Raw genomic sequence first — 24,597 nt, 5'->3', positions numbered from 1 at the left:
AATAATCTTACTATAAAGTAAACATAAGATTCTTTTAAAGCTTGGTATAGCTAACTTTTCATTAGTTGTAATGCTAGTATTTCATATCTCTTCTTTCTCCCATTTCCCTAAATATAAATAAAGTGAGGCCTCTGAACCTTGGTATTAAACATTTTGGGGTTGATTTTTTTTTTTTTTTTTTGCTGCGGAGGCTGTCCTGGGAATGTATGTTTGACAGCATCCCTGGCTTCTATTCACTATATACCAGTAGCATCCCAGGTTTCTACCAATGATACAACCAAAAAACATTAAATATCTCCCAATAACTGCTGAAGCTCTAACCTGAGATACAAAAGCCTATTCTCAAACAATTTTACAATTATAACTTTAACACAATAGTCTTTAGTGTTTCCTATTTTCTTTCTTTACCCATAAATAAGTCTTGCCAAGCAAATGGAGAGCTTCAAACTTCAACTTTTCACTATACTCGCCTAGAGTTGGATTTTTTGGCTTTACTCTTAAGTCAAGCAGATCTTCTTTTCTTCTTGAGCACAAAAGCCAGTAAGATACATCCTTGAAAACTACTTAAAAATTCCTATAGTACCAAAAATAATCCACACAGTAATTCAACAAGCATTTATTAAACGCCTACGTGCTCAGCACTGTACTAGGCACTAGGGGGTGCAGCAATACAAACATGAAAGTCACTGATTCCTGCCCTCAAGGAGCTTACAATGTAATTTTGAAAATAAATACAAGTGTGAAATTACAATACAGTATGCTAGAAAATAATTACAGAGCAATATATTAGTAAGTGCATGGATCACAGTACAAACTCAGAACATAAATGCTGAGGCAGCACAGAATAAGGGAGGTCTCAGTGTGAAGTGAAGTCAAATTAGGAAGAGCTCATTCAGACGATACAAAGGAAGCCTTTGAAGGGACTGATGAACATGAGCAGGGGCCAAAGATTAATGTAAGCAAAAAGAACAGCATGAGAAAGGCACAAAGGCAAGGGTTTTAAGACAACAGTAGAAGGCTACAGGAAGTTTAAATGTGGTGAATCAAGATGAACATGCTAGGGAATAATGAAGACTGAAGGCATTTAAATATGGAGGGCAAGGTAATGGAGAACACCATTATGGTGTTCTAGAACCATTCTATACCATTATGGTGTAATGGAACATCACTGTTCTGACAAGAATTACCTGCTGGGTACTGAATAAACAATAAATCATTATGAAAATGGAGTTTGGAAGATCATTTTAGAAGATTTATACAAGATGGGAATTTTGAGGACCAGGAAATTGAAAAGAAAGAATTACAGTACTTGGGCCTTACATTATGTGGATCTTCATGGAAAGCCATAAAGGGATGGCAGAAATGTAAAAGATCATGATTCAAAGAGAACATCAACTAAAAATTGAGTCAACAGCAAGACTTTGGATAAGGAGATTGGAGAGCAAAAAATGATGAAAAGGTAATTCCAACGTTGGGATAAAAAATAGGAAAGGTAATGAGTCTCTTCAGGGCAAAGCAGTTAAGCAATGATACCCATTTGAAAAGAAAATGGAGACTGGTTCAGAAGAGTGATGAGTTTTGTTTTCAAATATCAAGTTGTACAGGTAACTGGAAAATTCCAAAAATTGTGAGATGGCACACAGGGTGGAAAACAGGAAGCCACTCAAATATACAAAGAAAACAAGAGAGAAAAATAGGGATATAGAAAAAGCAGTAAGACATTATTTTCAGTAGAACGGAGGAAAAATGAAGAGACTAACAAAGAAAAGCCAGATATTGAATAAAAACAATCTAAAAGGATCCCACAAACCAAAGGAGAAGAGTATCCCTGAGGTGCAGGAGAGATTCAATAATATCAAAGATAAAGGAGACTAAAAAGGACAAGAACTATAAGAAGAAAAAAAAGTTAAAAAAAGCCTTTCTATTTATCCACTGGAGAGTCTAAGGACATTTCAATATGGTGAGTATTAAAGCTAATAAGGAGAAATTTTACTAATAAATCAAGGAGAAAATGGGTTAAAAAATGAATGATATCTGGAAAACCAGGGTTGAGAAGAGAAACAAAATGGTTGCTGGAAATGGGCAAAGAAGTTGAAGGTTCTTTACATTTCATGCTTTTGATAAACTTACTATTGTCATCCTAGCAATCTATCTCCCCAGCCTGGGACACTGAAGGTTTCATTTCCCTCCATAATTCTACTTTCCCTTAGGCAATTTGAAGAAATGTGTTTGAATCTAAGTTATTATTGCTTTATTTTCCCAGTTACTCTTTTAAAGATTTTATTTATATAATTTAGCTTTCAAGAACTAAAAAGCATCAAGAGAACCAACATTTAAAGAAAGTATAAACCAAAATGGTATTTTTCAACCAATTTTCTAGTTATTATAATGAATTTGTACTATACCAGTACCTATGCTGGCATTTACTCAGTACCTTTTATTACCAGGGATACATGTCTTTTAATGTTCAGCTTTCTCTTCCTCCATTAATTATCTATAAAATGGAGCATATAACAATAACTATCATAAGCAGGAGAAATGCTTAACATAGGGTTGGGCACAAAGTAAGTACTCAATAAATGCCAGCTATTATATGGAGACTTAGAACCAAGAGTAAAGCTAAGCAGCTTCGTAAGTGAATCAACTATTCTAGCACTGCTACCTTGCCTCATGGGGAAAGTCTTTGAAACCTAAGATACCTCTCCTTGGACTACGTTGGATGGCAAAAGAGTTATGGAAGAACCACCTTATCATGCCAGTTCCTAAAACTAGAAACTGAGGATGAAAGAAAGCACTGATGAATAGTTCATTTCAGATTAAGAGCATAAAAACAGAATCTGCAGATAAAGGAGCATAATATACGTAATTCAGAGTTAAAAGTTCAAAATGATGTTGTAGCTCAGTGGTTTGAGTGCTCACCTCACATGTGGAAGGCACTGGGTTTAATCCTCAGCACCACATAAAAATAAAGGTATTGTGTTCATCTACAACTAAAATTTTTTTTTTTTTAAATATTTGAGTGGTAAGAGAACTTGAGACAAAGAATGACTTTTACTTATATCTTCAAAGAATCTAATCTTAAATCACTTGGCTATTTCTATATAATATGCCGAATCAGCATTTTTTGGGAGGCCATACTGAGAAGTGAACCCAGGGTGCTTTTCCACTGAGCCATACCCCTAGTGCTTTTCATTTTTTTGAAAACAGGGTCTAAGTTGCTGAGGCTGGCTTTGAATCTGTGATTCTCCTGCCTCAGTGGGATTACAGGCATGCACCAGCACACCCGGATTAATCGGCTTTGGTAATTCTTTCAAGTGACAATCTTTTCTCAAATTCACCCCAGTTTAACACTAACATTCCTAGTTGTACTATTTTTTTTTTCTCTGAATTTCTGCCAGATGCTCAGTAATTCTGAGGTTTAAGTAATCTGGCTACACACTACTCTGGGTACTGATATCTAAAGAAACATTGGCTAGTATACTTATAAACATTTTATTATGTTGCTCGGTTAAAAGAGCTTTGTTTTAGAATTGAAGGCAAGTGTTTTCCTAAAATATGTAAGAGGAGTGTATGGGTACATACGTATGTGTGCACAAATGTGTATTTTCCTTCTAACATACCCATCCTATGCACACAAGGTAGCACTGATGCCATGCAGAATTAGTATCTTACAAAGGGTAAGGCACAACTGAAACAGAAAGCAAGGATCTAGACACAATCAGACTTGTTTCTGGTTTGTTGAAATTTAAAGTACAGGAATTAGGAATGGTCATCTATAAGTTAAAAAAAAAAAAAAAGGAAAGAAAAAGAGAATAAGAAAATAGAATAAGAAGAACTGGGCATGGTGGTGCACCTGTAATCCCAGTAGCTCACAAGGCTGAGGCAGGAGATCAGGAGTTCAAAGCCAGTCTCAGCAACTTAGCAAGGCCCTAAGTAACTCAGCGAAACCCTGTCTCTAAATAAAATATTAAAAAAGGCTGGGGATGAGGCTTAGTGCCCTTGGGTTCAGTCTCTAGTACCAAAAGAGAAGAAAAGAAAGGATAACAAAATGAACTGTTCTGAAGAAGTTAACCAAACAAACTAGGATGACTGGTGATACGAAGGTACTGATGGTTTAATGAAATAAATGCAGATAATAATCTTCATGTTGTAGATACTCAAGGTGGGCTATAGGGAGGTAGAGAGGAATGTTATAGAGAAGAAATTTCTGATTGTTCCAAAGGTGTGCATCTTTGAGGTAAGGTTTTATGATTGGCTTTTTAACATATCAATCATAAACCAACACGATTATTATCCTTTTTCAGGATTGTTACAGTGTGAAACTGCATTATTTCTCTTGGAGTTTTCATCAGAACCCATATAACTGTCTTCTGAATAGACTTAATGTAATTAATAATTTCAAGTTTGAAGGTTAATTTTGAAAAGCAAGTTATTCAATTCAAAGCCTGGTGAATAAAAGAAATAAAAGACTAAGACTAATAGAGGGTTTTCTTGTATAGTTTATTAAATGGGAATTCTAAGAATGTTCCAAATATTTAGAGGAAGAGAACTCTTGGAATATAGTACTTAGAATAAGTAAACTACCTAGTTTAAAGGACATCCTATGTAGAATGCATCAAATTTGGCACGTTACTTTGTACCAGTCTCTTTACTTTACACAGTATCCCTTGGTTTACCAAAAGCCTGAAAGATGAAATACAATGCCTGGTGATGATAAATTTAATAGTGTCTTTATTGGTAGATTACAGACACGATTACTGATGGACAACATCAGAACTCAGAAGAACGAGGAATTGTGAGGTACGGTATTTAACAAATTACCATTGTGGATATATAAGTTATACAAACAAATGGGAATTAACAGATGAGAAATGATAAATGAGGTGCCGAGGTTGTATAAGGAGGTAGGTCCAGAGTAATGATAAGAATGACAGACAATCTATTCAGGGAGTTGGTGAAGATTAATAGGAACCTAAGAGAGTGGCACTGTAATGGGCCAGAAGGGATGATGCCTATTCTTTTTAAGGATTCTTTCTTCAAGCATCAGCTGTCTCCTCTTTATCCTATGTGATGTCATAACTAAGAGAGTGCAAATACTTTTTGTATCAGGGTAGAGTGGGGAGGTGGAAGGAGAATCAGAAGTCACCAAGGTGTAACTATCCAAGCTCAAGAAAAGCCAGGCTGAGCCTCCACTCACCTCTTTCTCTGCATCACTCTCACAACCATCTAATGCGTCCACTTCCTTTGCTGACACAGGTACTGGGACTGGGGGTGGTGAAGGATACGTACAGATGCTCAGTGATTTAGTGGAGTCAGTAAAGGTGATAAATGAAGAAAAATGCTGGAGTGCTGTTAAAAATATAGCATTTTGAGTTTGCATGGGAATATAGATTTTCATCAACTAGAAGGAACATTAGAATAAAAAAAAGAAACACATTAAGTGTCTGTAAAATTTCCCTAGAACTAGGATCTTAGAAAGCTAAATATAAATATAAATCTCACAAAGAGGCTGTTTTAGATGCTGCAGCAGCTTCTTGGATCAGATTAGCAGTACAAGGGCACCTTGAGGGGAATAAATGAGAGAAGGGGATCACAGGCCATGGGAAGCAGAGGAATTAGGAGTAGCAGCCTCTCTTAAAACTATAGTTACTCACCCAAAAGACAAAGTTTAGTGCCTCAAGCCATGACAAATAAATTGCTCTAATGCTATTTTAATTTCTAAGATAGTATTAGGCTGTTGGGAGCTCTACTCCATTAGATATCACCAAAGACAATCAAGCTAATCAACCTGGGTGTCAAGGCACTGGGCCCAAACTACTGAAGAGCTATTCTATCTTTGACATCACTATAAATTCTGCTACTAAATGATGATGATGAACTTTCTGCCTTTTTTACTAAATGAAAGACCTCTCCACCAGTGTGTGGTTTGTCTAATGTTGAAAAATGTTCAAACTGTGACCGAAGCTTTTCCTAAACTCCTAAGGATTCAGATTTTTCTCCACTATGGATTCTCTGATGTCGTATGAGACTTGACCTCTGAATAAAGGCTTTCCCACACTCACTGCATTGGTAGGGCTTCTCCCCTGTATGGATTCTCAGATGTTGAATGAGGCCAGTGTTCCCATTAAAAGCTTTCCCACATTCTTTACATTTATAGGGTCTTTCTCCAGTGTGGATTCTCTGATGTTCAATAAGGCCTGACTTTTGACTGAAGGCCCTCCCACACTCACTGCATTTGTAGGGCTTCTCCCCAGTGTGGCTTCTCTGATGGCCAATAAGATGTGAGCTCCGCCTGAAGGTTTTCCCACACTCATCACACTCATAGGGCTTCTCCCCAGTGTGGATTCTCTGATGTCCAATGAGGTGTGAGCTATGACTGAAAGCTTTCCCACATTCATTACATTCATAGGGTCTCTCCCCACTGTGGATTCTTTGATGTAGAATAAGGCCTGCACTCTGACTGAAAGCCTTCCCACACTGATTACACTGATATGGCTTCTCCCCAGTGTGGATTCTCTGGTGCAGGATCAGTCCTGTGTTTTGACTGAAGGCTTTACCACACTCCTTACAGTGATAACGTTTTACTTTGTTGTGGATATCCTGATGGGAAAGAAGGGCGGACCTATAACTGAAGGCTTTACCACACACGTTACACTGATAGGGTTTCTCCCCAGTGTGGATTCTCCAGTGGCGAACAAGGCCTGAGCTCTGAGCAAAGCTCTTCCCACATTCATCACACTTATGTCGTCTCTCTTGCGTGGGATTTCCCTGCTGCCTCTCTAATTTGCCTAGGTCTTGGGTTTCTCCATGCTCAAGACCCCTGATAACATCCCCGTTGTATTTGGCAGCTGTCTCTCCATGTGGTTGAACTCCAGTAGATATTACCTGTTTTGAAGCTAATTCCTTGTTCTCATTCCTGGTCTCAACACCTGAAATAAAAGTATAATAAACATTAAGCCAATGTTATTTCCTATTCTCTAAGCTGGAAGAAAGGAATTGAAGATAGGAGAAAAGGAAAATATATATGGAATAATACAAGTAAATACAAAACTTTAGTCTCCAAAATGGCTTATAACAGGGGGAAGATGTGCAGGATCACACAGAAGTACCATAGGCCAATTGGGAAGGGGTGCCATGAACAAAAAAAGAGGATTACTGATGGGGGACAGGAGTTGGGAAGGAATCAAGTAAGAAGTGGGAAGGAACATGGAACTACTAAAAGGTTTAATGAATGGCACAGAAATGGGCAAATACCTCATTCATGAAAAGGAAGGTTTATGTGAGAATCTATGTCAGGATCCTACGAGAATTGGGAGGGAAAAAAATACATGAACTAAGAGAGCACTAGTGAGATGTCAATTTCCAACTGGACCAAGACCCAGGTACAAACTATGAGGAATTTGTGTATTAGAGAAGAAAGGTTTAAGTTTTAAACCTCAAGGAGGCTTAATGTTGTATCCCTTTCTGATGAATCCTGAATTTCAACTCAACTATATTTCCCAGAAAGCTCATAGATATCACGTATATAACAAACAAAAAAACTTAAATGATATTCATAAGCTCTCCTTACCCAGGGAGAACATATTTCTGTAATTCTCGGGCCTATTATCTCTACTCAGATCCTTCTGTGATGGATCAAGAAGCCACTCCTCTCGAATAAGGGACACAGCCATATCTTCAATCTTCTCCAAAGTCTGAAACAAAACAAGATCTTCATTTGGGGCATACAACTGTTTCACAGCCCAAGTCTAGAATGTAAGAGAGACCTACCAATGTATTAAGTAATGGAAATGAACCGTGATAAGGGATGTGAACAGCTGGGAAAAGGGAAATATGCTATATTCATTGTTAAATTTATCACTGTGCAAAAGAATTTGGGTAAGCTCTTTTTAAAAAAAAAATTTTTTTTTTAGTTGTAAATGGACATAATGCCTTTATTTTTTATTTATTTATTTATTTTTGTGTGTGTGAGAGGTGCTGAAAACAAACCCAGTGCCTCACATGTGCTAGGCAAACACTCTACCACTGAGCCACAACCACAACCCTAGCCCAGGTAAGTTCTTGAATAGGTATTACTACAGACAGTCCAAATTTAGGGCAGATGCTAACCAGAGCTATGGGGATTTAGTGAGAAGAAACATGCAACGTACCTGGAACCCTGCTGTGAGAAGTGTAGCTGTTACCTCCTTGTCTCTGGAACTTCCTTTTTGGGAAGAGGTAGGATTCTGGGAAGCAGACAGGGCTGAGGAGAAAGGAGTTATAAATGAGACCAGTCTTGTCCTATGGGTCTGGGAGCTGGTATTTAACCATTCCAAATTATTTGTATTTCAGCATATATGCATGCTGAAGATTTTGCATGTAGAATGCTGATATCTTAGACTCTTGGCTCATACCTACAGTTGCCCACAAAACACCTGCACTTTGATGTCCTTAAATGCAGCCTAAAGTCATGCTCAAAAATATAAAGTGGATCTCAGGGTGGTGGTACACACCTATAATTCCAACTATTTAGGAGGCTAACGCAGGAGGATCACAAGCTTGAGGCCAGCCTCAGCTCAGCAAGATCCTATCTCAAATAAAAAATAAAAAGGACTAGGATGTAGCTCAGTGGTAAAATGCCCCTTATTTCAAACCCCACTTCCTCCCCTGTAATTAAAAAAAAGAAAAAAAAGCATACTGGTTTCCTAACAGAAATTCCCTTTCAATTTTTTCTCTATCACCCAAACTAATATCTTTGTGCTTGTGAATAGTACTCCTTTAAGTCCTAACCTCCTAGCAAACTAAAAATGAAAAACAATCTATCTCTATTAACTCAATTACCTTTCTGAAATGTGTACCATAGTTGCCAGTCTCTACTTCCACTGGATATGAGACCACTTATTACCAAATTAAACATAGGCTGTGTCTTGAGTAATAGGCTTTTATTCTTCAGGTAAGAATTATACTAGTAATCGAGCTTCTATGCTTCTTTTGAAATATAAACCACATATATGAAAAAATGTGGGCTGGGATGTAGCTCAGTGGCAAAGCGTCTGCCTTGCATTCACAAAGCCCTGGGTTTGACCCCCCAGTTCCAAAAAAAAAAAAAAAATAAAAATAAATAAATAATAATAATTAAAAAACCCTTAATGTGGGCTGAGGATGTGGCTCAAGTGGTAGCATGCTTGCCTAGCATGTGTGAGGCACTGGGTTCGATTCTCAGCACCACATAAAAATAAAGATGTTGTGTCCACCTAAAACTAAAAAATAAAGAAAAAATGTACTGCAGGGGAAAATGAGATTGAAACATATTATTCTTCAAGAAAGTAAGTAAATTCTCAAAAAATGACAGTGAAATGTCAAAAGGCTATAGGAGACAGAATCATGAGGCCTACTCTGGCCAAATCTGAGATGATGCAAGCATCAATTGAAAGACTATAACAGAATATTTATGGGATAAATAAAAATTTATGAGTCTATGCTGATAACAAAAGAAGAAAATGCGCTCTTAAAATAAACAAAAAATAAACGTAGAAGGAGTGACAGTTAAAAAAAGAAAATCATCATTTTTCTAACCAGCTTAGTAATCACTCAGTAAAGAAGCATCAATGAATACCAAAACTAGTATTTTTTAAGAAGCAAAAGTTTGATGAGGATTAGGATTACACAAACTCAAGCATACCTCTCCACAAATTATTTACTAATGCAAAGGGAAAAATCAGTAACTTTACAATGATTAACCTTGCAAGAATAACTTTAATCAAGTCATCAAAGACAACATCACCAATAGGAGAAATTTATGTTGTACCCCTGAAAAGAATACAACATCACTTTTGAAGTGTTCTGGCCAAATATGTACAACCTGAACCTAAACATGAGAAAATATTACAAGAATCCAAATTGTAGCTGTTCTACAAAACATCATATTTGTATTCTTCATAACTGTCAAGAACATGAACGAGAAAGAAAGAATGAGAAACTATGTCAAATTAAAGGGTACTAAAGAAAATTGTATTTTTTTGTTTTGGTCTAGACTGGACAAAAAAAAAATTATTGGGGCAATTGGCAAAATATGAACTATGGACAAGATTAATATTACATCATTTTTACATTCCTACTGTGTTTAATTTATTGTAGTTATCTAAGAAATGCACATGTTTGAGGAAATGCATATTTCAATATTCACAAGTGATGTATTATGATATGAGCAAAATCTCAAAAATGTTTATGTTGTAAATACACTGGGGTAATAGAAATGTGTGACTACTTAAAAATCTCTAAATCCTTTAATTTGTACATAAGTTTACCACTAGGACTAACAGCCTGCATTTGAAATCTAGATAAACATTTAAATTTAGATATTGAGCTGGTCTGTAAATAGTAGTTCTAGCTTCTGATTTTCTAGGAACTAGATAGGTCCCAAATGTGTCTTTTCATTCCTATGAAATCTGACTCCTCACCTCTGTCCTGTGATTTACGCTGGGTTATCACAGGTTGGAGCTGAGTACTTGGAGGTTCTGGTGCAGATTCTGAAGGAACCACTTCCTCCCAGAGTACCCTATGTCCATGTGCACGAGCTGGGACCTAGAAACAATGGGACAGTTGGATTATAAGAAATCCCTTTGAGAAACAAAGTGAACAACATAAGAGGACCAACAGCCTATCTTCAGGGATACACACTTTGGGAAGAAACAGTAGGATTTCTTTTTTTCCCCTAGGGGTAGCAAAGAATACAATCATGTGAACTAGACTGAAAGAAAGGCATTTCTTCTCAGTCCTTAGGGAAAAGATTTTGCCCTCACTACTACACAGAACACCAATATTTTATGCTCCCAGGCAAGGGGAAGGAAAAAAAAAAAAAAAAAGACAAACTACTACCTAAAGTAGCGCCATAAAGTGGCAAAAATCATTTTTGATGAGGAACTAGGGACACCGAGTTCTGACTTCAGATCCATCTTTTAATTATTTGGGTGTTCCTAAAAAGATAATTTAAGCTTCCTATCTTAAATTTTTCAGGTTCCCACCTGGCAAACAGGGACAGTACAGTAGTAGGGATGTTATGATAATAAAGTATGGATTATACTCTTTACAAAAACAAACTACCCAGTTTCCAGGACTCCCACAATCACAGCATGTACAACTTCAACTTACTGGCCGTCCTAGTATATCAATCTGTTTTTCCAAATCCTCCAATAAGGTCACCACTTCTTCTCCATTTTCTAACTGATGTTCCTTAACTAGAGTCTGCAGCTCCTCAGGCAGGATAGTCAGGAACTGCTCCAGCACCAGCAGCTCCAGAATCTGCTCCTTGGTATTCAAATCTGGCCTTAGCCACTGATGGCAAAGTGCCCGGAGCTGGATCAGAGCCTCTCGGGGTCCTAGAGTCTCCTGGTAGCACAATTGTCTGAAGCGTAGGCGGAATAGTTCTTGGCCAGGAGGGTTATTTTCATGCAGGCTAGATTCTGGGTCCCAATCATGATCTTCCTCTACCTTGACGATTACAAGGTCCTCTTCAGGAGTCTGGTCAGGTGGAGATGGGGCTGAAGAAAGCTTTCTTGATTCCGTAGCCATTTAGGGCCAGAAAAACTCGGGAAACTTGTTTTTACTACCTTCTTTTCCTTCTTAAGATAAGAACCTTCTGAGGGCCTCAAGAATACTTCTTCAGAAAGAGAAAATTAAAAAATAGTGTTAAAGCAAGTTATGAGTCATAATGACTAAGACAGCTTAACAAGCTCCACCCCCAAGACACAGACTTAATGGCTCAACTATGTATATGTTCCAGCAATAACTCCTTACATTTCCTTAAGCTTCTGTCATGCCAAACTGACCCTGGAAATATCCCTTCCTTCTGCTTTCTCTGTAGGGTCTTGAAGGATGGTTAAACAAAGCAGGAAACCATAGAGACTTGGACTAACTGAAATTCTGTGCTTAACTTCAGCTGGTCCTTTAACCCCTGTTAGCATTCTTTATTTCACCAGTTACACTAAACTGTTTCTACATACTTTTTCAACCTTTCTCTCATTGATAAGACTAATTTCCAAATAATCTAGCTCAAGAGGAAGAACTTTCCTTTCTTCCACCTAACATTTAGCATCAATGCCCATGCCCACCCAACTTCCCTCCTATCTCAAGACTAATCTACTTTGGACCTCAAGTCTAGCTTCAGAATTCTTTTTGGAACAGTGAATCTCCTAGAAACCTGCATGCTCCAGGAACATCTATAATGCAAAAACTGAATCCCACACACCAATAACATTCTAAAATATAAATAAATACAGTAAATATTCTTTTCAGTCTTTCACTTAGCATAATACATTTGAAATTACTCAATGTTATATGTACTGGTAGTTTATTCATTATACAAATCAATGTTTATCCACTCCCCAATGGAGAGATAATCTGAGTGGTTTCCAGCTTTTGATGATTATGAATAAAGCCACTATGCACATTTGCACATTAGTTTTTATGTGAATATAATGCTTTTCCACTTGGGTAAATTGTCCAAAACTAAAATTGTTGGGTCATAAAAACACATGTATAACTTTATAACCAAGTGTCAAACTGTTTTTCAAAGTGGCTGTAACATTTTGTATTGCACTAACAATAAATGAGAGATGCAGGTGCTCACCATATCCTTGCCAGTACCTGATAATTGTGTTTTTAAAATGAGAAATTCTATATGTAGTAGTATCTCATTTAAATTTTGCCCTTCCTTACCCACCTGTAGATGTTGAGCATCTTGTTATGTATTTTATGTGCTATTTTGCCATGTTTATTCTCTTTGGTGAAGTATCTATTGGAAACTTTTGCCTACTTGGAGTTTTTTTTTTTCAAATTTTGAGAATTCTGTATTTATTCTGGATACAAGTTCTTTATGTGATATGCGATTTACAAATATGTCTTTCGTTTATTCTTTAAATAGTGGCCTTTGGAGAACACAAATCTGTACTCTTTTTGAAGTCTAATTCCTCAATATTTTTTTTTTCTTTTAAGGACTGTTTTTGATGTCCTATCTAAGAACTCTTTTGCTTAACCTCAAATCGCAAAGATTTTCTTCTAGAAGTTTTATGTTTTACATTTTAATTTTTTCTCAGAGTTTGAGGTATGGATAGGGGTTCTTATTTTTTTCCCCTTGCACACTTCTATAAATTTGTTCTAACACCATTTGCAGAAAGGGTTATCCTTTATCTACTCTCTTTATATCTCTTGTCAAAAGTCAATTGACTATAGATATGTGGGTCCAATTCTAGATTCTATATTCTGTTCCCTTGATGTAAATTTAACAGATACAAAACTGTCTAGATTGTTGTGGATTTTCAAGTCTTAAAATCAAGCAGTCTGAGTCTTGCAACTTTGTTGTTTTTGAAACTGTTTTTGTCTTTTTCAGTTCTGTTAAAAAATCCTAGAATTGGATCTTTGTTGATGTACAGCTTATTTTAAGAATATCTTTTCTTTCTCTTCCTTTCTTCTTTTTTTAGGGGTGGGTGGGGAGGTGGTGCTGAGAATCAAACCCTGGACTTCACATATGCTAGGCACGTGCTCCACCTCTGAGTCACAACCTCAGCTAGGGATATCTTATATTGACAACAATGTTAGAAATGACATTTTAACAACACTGAGTTTTCCATTTCATGAACTTCAATCTTGCTCTTCATTTTCATTTGTGCCCAAATGACCTCTTCCCACCTCCATCTTTGAGCACCTGCTTCTTAATGACTTCATGTCATTAAACATCAAGTTTCAGCACTGAGATTCACAACATAAACACTTCCCTCTTCAGGGCTTTGAGACAGACAGGAACTACATTTCCCTCCTGAGGTAAGTTAAAAGTTTGTCTTGCAAATCCAAATCCAGCCTCCTTTAATGGACAGGGGGCCCAGCATAGCTAGTGCCCTTCTGTTATTACTCATTGCCCAACATACAAGCCCAGGATCTACTTCTCCTGCTGGAGTTTGTGATCTTACCCCAGGAAGAAACTTTCTGGGCCAGATATCTAGCACTAACCTTCATCTGAGTGTGGGGAAAACCATGACTTTGTATAAACCTCTATTGGCACCTTTGTTTCAAACTTCCTTCTTTTGGCAGTGGAGAGGTGGAGAACGGGGGAACAGGGGGACGGGGGAGGGGAGGCTAGGGATTAAATTTAGGGGCACTCCACCACTGTGCCACATTAGAGGCAGTGTCTCACTGAGTTGTTTAGTGCCTTGCTTTTGCTAAGGCTGGCTTTGAACTCACAATTCTCCTGTCTCAGCCTCTCTGGAGCTGATGGGATAAGGGTAAGAGAAAACACTGCCACTTGAATTGGAAGTTATTTATTTCTTTACTACTCTATATCTCTCTATAAAAATGTATACTGCTTTCCCATTACTGTAGATTATTAATTGCTAGGGAGTTTTTACTTCTTAACTTAAAATGTATATTCCTCATGGATACAGATTTATCTTATTAATAGAACCAAAGAACATTACCTTATTTTATTTATAATACCTAACAGAGAATATGTCTAGGTTTGTTATAAAAGGGTTAGAAACAAAAATCTGAGGTCCAAAAAGAGTCTTATTTCATGGCCCTATGTATTTGTGGGACATATATCTCTGGTTTCTATCCTTGGTATAGGTATCATCTCTTGCCTAAGGTTGATATGGTTAACTGGTCTTCTTATCTTTGGTTATTCTTTCTCTCATTTATGTTTCACATGCTACCTTTTGGGGGTTGAATTGTATTCCCAGAAAAGAGACATCCTAACCTCTGGGATGTGTAAATGTGACCTTCCTTGGAATTAGGGTCTTTGCAGATATAATCAAATTAAGATGCAGTTATATTGGAATAACGTGAGTCTTTAATCCAACATGACTAGTATATTTTTAAGGGAAGAGACTCAGATACTCACAGAGGGAGACAGTCATGTCTTAAGAGGCCTCCTTTTCACAGACCTACAGATAAAAGAAAGCCATTTGATTACAGAGACAAGAGTTACACAGGTGCAAGCCAAGGAATTCCAACAATTACTAGTAAAAACCAGAAGCTTGAAAAGTACAGTCCCGATGACACCTTGATTTTGGATTTCTAGTTTCCCTATTTGTCAAAGAATAAACTTCTGTATCATTAAGCCATCAACTTTGTGATACTGTTAGGACAGCCTCAGGAAACTAATATATTGCCAAGGAGCCTTTTAACAAATAAGTAATATAGCTCATCTCCTTTAGAATCTTTCTACAGGGAACCCAACTCTAGCATGGTATGCAAGATCAAGAAAAGTAGGTAAAGGAAACACTTTGTTTTGGTTATCTTAGATTGTGTTAGCTAAATGTTTTAACACCTACCACTTTTAACATTTATGCACAAAAAAATTCAAAACGTGTGCATTTGTGAAACAGACGCTTCCATAAACGTGCTCAAAAGAACTAATCAAACAACAAAATATGTTTTTAGAGATGGTGGTTCCACTCACAGTAGTCTGACAAAAATTATTCATTATTGACTCGAGTTTTGGAAATGAGACCCTCCCAAAGAGTTCTCAGGCATCTACTAAAGTTAGCTTTAATAAATTAAATAAACTATTCTGAATAAGATACCATACTATCCTGAAATTGTCGAAATGTTTCTTTTGTTCAATTATTCAGTCAACACACCATCAAAGAAAATAACCTAACAGCAAAAATGGATAACTGGGGCTTCTACAACAAAACAGATCTTTAAAAAACAAAACAAAACAAACAAAAAACAAACCCGGAGATTTTATTGAGACCAAAAAGTAAAATTACTAAGTTAAAAAACAATTCAGACCATGGAAATAGTCGGAAAAAAGACAACGCGGGGCAATTCCCTATATTAAGATAAATAAGATCGATGGCAAGATTATACCACAAAACGACTAGCTCTGAAGAAGGCGAACCCCCATAACAGGTTACCTCGCAAAAAGTTTGGGGACTTGTATTCCGCCTGAGATAACAACTAAAGAGGACCCTCAGCGTGAGACTCAGCCCCAGTCGCCGACCACCGCACAGGCGCCCTCTCCGGACCCCTCAGGCCTGTCGTTAGCTGCGGCCTGCTCCGGCCACAAAGAGACCCCCTTCCTCCGGCCTGGAGCCCGACGGTACTCACCGCGAGTTCCAGAGGCTGCGCGGGGTGGGGTCAGGGGGCTGCAAAGGGTGGGCAAACACAAAGAAAAGGAGTGGAGAAAACAGTACGAAAAACACTGTTGGACCAGGCCCCTCCAGCCACCAACTTCCAAACCTGTGGAGGTACTACACCGGCCAGCGCGCATCTTGCCCCAAAGGCACTTCCGGGAGCTCTCTAGGAATCCAGGAGGTCTGACAGCTCTATGGTCAGACGACTGAGCAGACCAAAGCACCTTGTTTCTCCAGGGCGTTACACTGTGACTTGGGCTCCTCCTGCGTCTGCGTACGTGAAAGTCCTGGCTACTAACGGATTTGGATGTCACCTGTGCCTTGCGCCCTGGTCAGCTCAGGCGTTGACTGCCAAGGGTAACGGTCCCCAGAGGCAGGTCCGAGGGCGTGCAAAGGCCGGCCTGTGCTGGCAATAGAAGGGAAGGGAGTACTTCAAAGATCTTCGCGATGCTAATCGCTTATTTGAGTTTGACCCTCTTAGTTACTTTTTTTTTTTTTAATATTTTTTAGTTATACATAGACACAATATCTTTATTTTGTTTATTTTTATGTGGTGCTGAGGATGGAACCCAGGGTCTCTCACGTGCGAGGCGAGCGCTCTACCGCTGAGCCACAACCACAGCCCATTACTTTGTATTTTACTGTTTTCTTAAGTATATCGAGTCCTCCATAAACTGCAAATTTCTTGAGTAATTCCTGCTACTCATAGTTCGTATTTCTGTTATGGAAATCCCCTATGACAGCTAGGAATAGTACACTTTACATTCAATAACTAATTGCAATTGAACATAAATCCTTTTTGCATTTTTACATATTTTCCATCCTTCTTATTGCAATCTCTTGGAAAACCTTTTTTACCGCTTAGCTTTTTAAATGCTAAATCTGTCATATAAGATTTAGGAATAGACTCCGTTTTAAGATCACAAAATTCAGGGGACAAATCTGTGTTTGTTATTTATATACCTCTTTTTTTTTTAACCTTTTACTTGTTTTTATTTTTATGTGGTGCCGGATCGAGCCCAGTGCCTCACACATGCTAGGCAAGCGCTCTACCATTGAGCCACAGCCCTGGCCTCTTATGTACCTCTTGTACAAAAGCTTTTAACTTTCCAACCTAAATAGGACTTGTGGGGTGGAGGTTTTATTTTTGTGTTTTGGTCCCACTTTTTAATTTTTTTATTCTTTCAGTACCTTTCCTAACTACCCATTTTTTATGAGTTCTCAGGTGCCCCTTCAAAACTTTACCTTAATCTCCATCTTTGTCAGCTTCTGTTGGTAGCCACCTCCAATGTTTCTAACACTTCCTCATTTTTAACTCCTAAATATTTTGCTCCTCTTTCAGGATAAAATCTTAGCAGTAGTTTTCATTTGATTTATGGGTTTGTCATCTAATCATCACACAAATAAATAACAATATACACCAAGAAGTTACAGTGTTTCTGGACTCTTTCAAAGCACTTATTTTTGCTCTTTATTTCACAGTTCTTGCCTCCAACTGGCATAGTACTGGAGATAGTTAACAACAGACTAGAAGTCTACTCTCAGATTTCTATGTTTAATTTTTTTTTTTTGAGGTGCTGGGGATTGAACCCTGGGCCTCAGATGTACCGGGTAAATGTTTACCACTAAGATCCTGTCTTGAAAAATAATAATCTTTAACAATAGCAAAGACATTACAAGTTAAATAGTATATTTTGTGAAAATTAATAATATTTTCCAAAACAAATAGTGATAGGAGTAGAATTAATCTCTTTTAATGTCTTTTTAAATGGTGTATGGATTCTTATATCTGCTTCTTCACTCAATCTCTCACTTTTGCTCAGTGTCCCCTGCTCTAGAAGTGTACTTCCTATTGCTCTTCACTTTCACTTTAATCAGAAAGTTTTCTATAAGAATCCAAAAGTAAGGTGAATAAAAATGAGAAAATGGGAAAAAGGAGAAAATAATATGGCTTATTTCAAGACCAAGTTGGAAGAGTGACATAGATATCGCTCCCTTCTAAAAGTCTGAAAAACTAAAAATGCATTTTTAAACAGTGCTAGCAAACAGAAGAGTGCAATTAGTGGATCAGAAATTTAAGGAATTGCTGGAAAATAACGAATTAGGAAGACCAAGGCCTAAAAAAAGTATAGCAGAATTTAAGGTTATTCTTGTCCATTACAGTGAAACAAGGGGGGAGAAAAATAAAGACAGCACTGCTTAGGAATAAAGAATCATGAAATTCTTTACCCCAGAGAAAGTAGTTTTCATTTTTGGTAATTGTAGAGGTCCTCAGCTGGTCTGCAATCTCCCTCTTCATTTACTCCAAAGGAAGTGCTGCCTGTTTTGCAACTATCATTGAGTGTTATTAATATTATCAGTTTCTAAATTATCTTGAGCCTTTTTTGATTTACTGAGATGAAATATGGAGATATAAGAGAAGCCATCAGATTTTTTTCTTTGAAACACACTCTTCTTCATTAGCATAACAACATCCTTGATTCTAATTACTGCATACCTTCATGATTGCAACAGCTATGAGATAGTCTTAATTATTCTAAATATGGCTATTATTAGGTTCATGTCCTTAAATATCATTATCATTTCCCCAATCACTAATCGAGTGGCTCCTTATCTCCTATGAAAACAAATTTAAACTTCTCTGCTTGCCTTTTATTCTTGTTTTCCTTAAAAATTAATATAAATTATAAGAGATGATAAAAATTTATAATCTATACATATATGTAAAAAAACCTGACCCCCAAATGCTATTAAATTGTTGGGAGAAAATTCCCCAAATTCTGTAATTTCTCCAAGTCTTGTGGCAGATTTTTGAGATTATCTCTTCAATGATGTTTTATCTACTTTCAGGGCAGGTTTGTTTCCCAAGCAGGACAATAACAATAAAGCCTTGCCAGGTGAGGTGACGTGCCAGTAATCCTGGAGAGGGAGGCTGAGATAGGAGGATTGCAAGTTCAAGGCCTCAGCAACTTAGACATATCTCAAAATAAAAATAAAAAGGACTGGGGATGTGACTCAGTGGCTAAGCACCCCTGGGTTCAATCCCTAGTCCAAAAAAAAAGGCCTCACCTTGGGGCAAGATTGAGCAAAGACTGGGGTTTCCTAAACTTGGAGTTCCTCTACTAGGATGCAAATGGACCTGTGTGAACAACATTTACTCAGCTCCCACCACACCACAGTTTTGGGTGAGGGGAGGAAGAGAACATGACGTTCATGCTTGTCATTAAGTAATAAAGGCTTTTGTTTCTGATCTGGGAGTCTAGTTTTTTTTTTTTTTTTGCTAGTATCCATAAAACTGTGGCAAGTTAAACTGTTAGCTTGCAAGTAAGGGTAACATCTTCACAAGTTTTCTACATAGGAAGTCACTGTTAAACTTGGAGTGCATCCTTTTCATAATTATGTACAGATACCATACATAATTACTCCATCTTTGTATAGTTCCCCCCCCCAATGAGAAAAATATATATCCTCTTCTACACTTCTTTTTTCATTGATAAATTAGCATTTTAATGGATGAATAGTAATCTACAATAGGACACAGTATATGTAATTAATCCTGTATTGACATTTAAATGTTTTTTTTCCTACTATCAGCAGTCCCTTCTGCCTTTTATTGCTCTCCAGAATATCCATCTCCCTACTTAGTCATTTAGTTACATTTCCCCAGTACTCTGAAGTCAAAGTACTTGTTATTCCCTACTCATTCTAAGCACTGGTCTATTATTCTACAACAGTTTGTTCTCTCTTTCTTTCTCCCTCAGATTTTATCATTCCTTTTTGTACTGATCATATTGTTTTAGATTTCTTGTTATTATCATATTTTCTGCCCCAAACAGTAAAGCTCCTTTGGTTTAGGTGTTTAATATTTGTTCTGAGATCACCTCAATTCTGACAGTGGCAGCCTGCCGCAGTCTGGCTGGGCACAAATGCCGCAGTCTGGCTGGGCACACAATCACAAGCCACCACACAGCTTGTAGATTCAAACAGCAACTCTTTATTCCCGAACTCACACCAGCCGTCTACAATCACGTTCTGGGGAAATCCACGTTCTCTGCCCAAATCCACCCCCACTGGGCTTCTGTCTCCCAAAAAATACTGTCTGAATCCCGTGAGAACTCAAGGGGAACTCAGGCAGCAGGATACGCCCTATTCCCAGCAGGAATAACCTTAAACCTGGAAACACCCTAAACCCGGATAGTCCTAAACCGGGAACGCCCTAAACCCAGATCCACCTTGGTCCTTGAGCAAGGTCACCTACATGCAATGTCACTGCAAAATGTCCTATTTCCACAAGTCCTTCTACTAAGCAACATGGGGTACTCTGGCAAGGAAATTGTCATACCTACTTGGCTAATGGCTCCCAGCATCTCCCCCCTTCTGATTAATTAAACAACAAGCAATGTGGCTTAAGGACCGTGCCTGGTAGGTTGTCCAATTCAACATATGGTTCTTACCCATCATGGGAAAAACTGACCTTTAGGCGTCAGCCTCCTGTCTTAGGTTGATACCACTGCAATTGGATCATACCCGTCACTGACTACCGGTCCAGCATATAGCCATTGGCCCCCAGATTTTAGACCATCACTAGCAGAAGGGAGGAGGATACAGAAATGCCACGACACCAAGCCAATTGACGGCTCCTTGGGAAAAATTGCATCACTGGTGACACCATCAGCAAAGATATGCCAGCACTACCACAATTAACATGGGGTGCGCTGGCAAGGAAATAAAAATTGCATCACTGGTGACACCATCAGCAAAGATATGCCAGCATTACCACAATTCGCTGCACCAAACAATAGTTACATAGTCCAGGCAAGTTCTGCAAGCAGTTCAAAGCGGAGGAATCTATCAATATGTCCATTTCCTCCCAAAGTAAATCGAGTCCTTTATTGAGCATTACTTGTTGAGTTATATTCATTGATGCATCAGTTTATACAGTTTACTGTGATAGCTATCATAGAAGCTGTAGTTTGGTTTTATCTTTGTCTTCACCGGCACTGGGATGAAGATAGGAATTCTGGCAATGATGCTAAAGAGACATTATCCTGAAAAGAATTATTAAATATAATGAAAAGGAAAGGTGAAAGTAAACAAACAGATCTGTTAACATACTTTAAAAACAATCCTTAACAGCTGTTTACCTAATTTAAATTAAACCATTTAAATCACGTGAATAAAAAAATAATAATAATTCGGATCCATTTTTTCATGAGCGCTCCTCATATAAGAAATATGGACATATGCACATACAGACATACAACACAAAACACAAGAGTGCACACAAACGTACAACACATAAGAAAATAGTAAAGGCCTTGTAGCTTTACCTGGGTGAAATCTCCATTGCAATGTTTAAAAACTCCACAGTCAAAAAATAAAACTGATCAGAAAAACATTAACCTAGGTTTGTATGAGCTCAAAAAATAAAACAGAACTTTATGATGTGGGAAAATGCAATAATAAAATAGCTATTGAAAAAAGCATCCTGGTTAATCAGTGTCGCAGATGTAAGAATGGCCAAGCTGGAGTTCTGGATATCAGCTGTTATGGATTTGAGTCAAATCATCTTCTTTTCGATCTGTAGAAATTGTTTTAGTTAATCTCTCTGGAATCCAAATCAGCTGCTGTTCTCCCTGTGGAAAAACACAAACAGACCCCCGACTCCAGACAATCACTGGGTCAGGACCTTTCCATTGTCCTGTTAGAATATCTTTCCAAAGTACTTTAGGCTTATGTACATTTTTTGGATACATGTGTCTTTCCGCAGCACTAAGTCCTGATGAATCCAAATTTAAAAAGTTTAGAGTAAAAAGCGTTATTTTAAGTTTATCTTTGGGGGATATATACCCCCTTCCAATTCCCTCTTTTTGCTTTAATAAGTATGTTTTAATAGTTTGATGAGCTCTTTCAACTATGCCTTGTCCCTGTGGATTGTATGGGATTCCTGTTATATGAGTAATACCAAATGACGAGCAAAATTGTTTAAAAGAGGTAGAGGTATAGCCAGGACCATTATCATTTTTTAACTATTTAGGAACGCCCACAGTGGCAAAATTTTGTAAGCAATGAGCTATAACATCTTTAGTTTTTTTCTCCGGCATGAAGGGAGCCCATCAAAAATCTGGAAGAAGTATCGACTGTAACATGTAAATATTTTAATTTTCCAAATTGTCATACCTACTTGGCTAATGGCTCCCAGCAGCAGCCCTTGACATATGCAGATGTTTCATATAGTTCCTTCAGAAAAAGCGGTTTCACTTGTCACTTAGCTAAATTAATCCATCAGAATCTTCTCTTTACTGTTATAGTCTCAATTCCTTCTCCCTAGATCTCTCTTCACTCATCCGAGTAAGTACTTATCAAGTGCTAAATGATATGAGAGGATTGGGGTGAGCACATATTAACTAGTCAATCTCTTGCAGTCTTATTAGTTTCTTCTTTATTCATGTCCTCACTTGTTCCATACATACTCCAGAAAAGTAGAAGGTGGCTAATTAGTCCCATTTGTCTAACATGAGTGTGATAGCAGAAATGTCCAGACTTTTTATGTGAAGTCATTCTATATGAAACAGACACCACATTATTATCGTGATTTGGAAGGTTAAAAACAATTATCTTAGGGCCCTAACTGAAGAGTGGTGGGATCAGAATTTGGAGAGGTTAAAAAAAATTGTCCTAGGCCCTAACTGAAGAGTGGTGGGATCAAAATTTTAACCTAGGTTTAAAGGATTCTATTGCTGGACCTCTTTGAAAGCAAATCAAAGAGAATACCATAAATAAATAAATAAATAAATAAATAAATAAGCCTCGGAGGATCAGGGATGCTTTTTATTAAGCAGCGAAGGGGCACATTATCAAGGGGAAAATGGCACATGGCTACAACAAGAGTCTGAGTTTTATAGGGGTTTAGCAAGGCCACATCATAGGAGGAGTTTATCAGATACTTTTAGCAGGCAGGGGAACTTGGCAGATAAGGGAAATTGCTAAAGGTCAGAATCCTCAGTTTCCTTCCCCCCCATTCTGCCCCAGGGATTATAAATTTCCACCTCCTTCATTCTTCACCCTTTCAATCTTGGTCTTTTTCCTTAAGGTTCAGAAAAACTCAAATCTCCACAAGTGTCAGCTTACAGTGGGCAGGGAATCAGCAAGTACTGACACTGCGGTTATCATGGGTGTCGAGTTCTGCTGCCTTACATGTTGAAGTTTGAACATTAGGGAAACATGCTAAGGCAAGCATATAAATAAGGCAAGCATATAAATAAAGCATGGTTTATTTAAAAAGGGTAACAAAGACTTCTCCTGGGAGGGAGAAGGGGTCCATAGCTGGTATCCTGGTATTCCTAGAATTTGCTTTTTTATGTCTTAGGCTTCCTTTGTCCTCCTGCCCTCTTCCCCTTATCTTTCTCCTCTCTGAATAGGTGACTAGGCCCAGGAATGCTCAGTGGAATGGCCCAAAGGTGGAAAACAGGTGGACTGAAGAGGGAAGGCAGAATGGTGCAGCCCAGGGCACATTAACAAACTTATAACTCCCTGTAGGGATGTTACCTTAGCAACAGGTTGGAGCTGGGGCAGGTTCTTGATAAGGGTGGAGGAAGGGCTCTGAAGGAATTAACATTTCAATCCCTCAGAGGATAGTCTCCAACTTCCCAGACTCACTCAAAATTGGCCTCCTGGATCTTACTTGACTAGATTTAACTATACTGACTGCCTGTCTAATTCTGGCTTCAGTACCATCAACAGCTGCCGCAGTCCAGTCCGGCTGCAGCAAAATAACCGGGGGTGGGGAGGGTGGGGTGACGAACAACTTGCATAGATTGATACAGCAGGAGTGGGAGCCATTTATTGTAGGACAGGAGGGGTATATATATCTTATGAACAGCTTATCTCAATTAACATAAACTAGATACAGCAGTCAACCAATAAGGAATCTCCACACTTAATGGCTCGCTGGCATTACTTCACAAACCACTCCCTCTGGCAAAATGCCAGGCGCCATCTTGACTTGTTTACAGACACTAACAAACAGCAAGATATTAAGTAGGAACACTTCTCAGTGCCCCTCTCTCGTCTGATCAAAGTCTCAAACATCCCAGTTTGATCTTGTGGGAGTAAGGCGCTGGTCCACCTGGGTGGACTAAAACAGTGGAACCCTCTCTTCTATGTGCTTAGTAGGTTGCATCTCTCAGGAGGCAGGAGTTCTGTAAGACCACTCCTCTACCTAGAGACTCCCTCAGCTTAAAGCCCGCTGGGTGCCTGGGCCTGCTGGCCTCTAGTGTTGGGAAGTTGCAGCCTGGGAAGCCAAGTTCTGAGAGAAGGGAGGATAGGAAACCACCATTCATGGCAGATGTGAGATCCCCCAACCCTCACCTCACATTTTTAAAGTATGGCCTGGCTGTGGGGAAGTGAGTTTCCAGTCCCCGGAAAGTTATTCCCCTCTTTATTTGTGTGGGGTGCCTTGGATTTCTTTCCAAGCCGGAACCCCAGT

At 38.3% G+C, this 24,597-nt stretch overlaps 1 protein-coding gene across 2 annotated transcripts; it reads right to left on the bottom strand.

Annotated features, from left to right (window-relative positions):
• Window positions 1-600: 600 nt before the first annotated feature.
• On the bottom strand, window positions 601-16,265 carry Zkscan8 (zinc finger with KRAB and SCAN domains 8). Of its 2 annotated transcripts, none has more exons than XM_046459465.2 (7): window positions 16,084-16,265; window positions 14,870-14,912; window positions 11,131-11,638; window positions 10,440-10,563; window positions 8,151-8,242; window positions 7,571-7,694; window positions 601-6,929 (listed from the first exon to the last, which is right to left on the bottom strand). In XM_046459465.2, exons 3-7 carry the CDS (start codon window positions 11,548-11,550, stop codon window positions 5,971-5,973), a joined length of 1,719 nt encoding a protein of 572 aa, XP_046315421.1. In that variant the 5' UTR covers window positions 11,551-11,638; window positions 14,870-14,912; window positions 16,084-16,265; the 3' UTR covers window positions 601-5,970. The 2 variants fall into 2 exon arrangements, with proteins under 2 accessions (XP_046315421.1, XP_046315428.1); XM_046459472.2 differs by having other exon boundaries at window positions 11,131-11,635.
• Between the last annotated feature and the right edge of the window lie 8,332 nt (window positions 16,266-24,597).

This window comes from Marmota monax, unplaced genomic scaffold, assembly GCF_021218885.2.
Source record: "Marmota monax isolate L192 unplaced genomic scaffold, Marmota_monax_Labrador192_F-V1.1 WCK01_AAM20220418_F8-fsc00280, whole genome shotgun sequence".
Taxonomy (NCBI): domain Eukaryota; kingdom Metazoa; phylum Chordata; class Mammalia; order Rodentia; family Sciuridae; genus Marmota; species Marmota monax.
Note: the sequence above shows the minus strand (reverse complement) of the source record. Positions and strands in the feature narration are given on the sequence as shown.

Bases quoted from the DNA above. Each gene is read 5' to 3' on its own strand.
- Zkscan8 (XM_046459465.2), bottom strand. From the start codon at position 11,550: ATGGCTACGGAATCAAGAAAGCTTTCTTCAGCCCCATCTCCACCTGAC. The intron at 8,243-10,439 runs GTGAGGAGTCAG...CTTTCTCCTCAG, and splicing joins GCGTAAATCACAGGACAGAG to CCCTGTCTGCTTCCCAGAAT. The intron at 6,930-7,570 runs GTAAGGAGAGCT...CTTTTATTTCAG, and splicing joins CAGAAATATGTTCTCCCTGG to GTGTTGAGACCAGGAATGAG.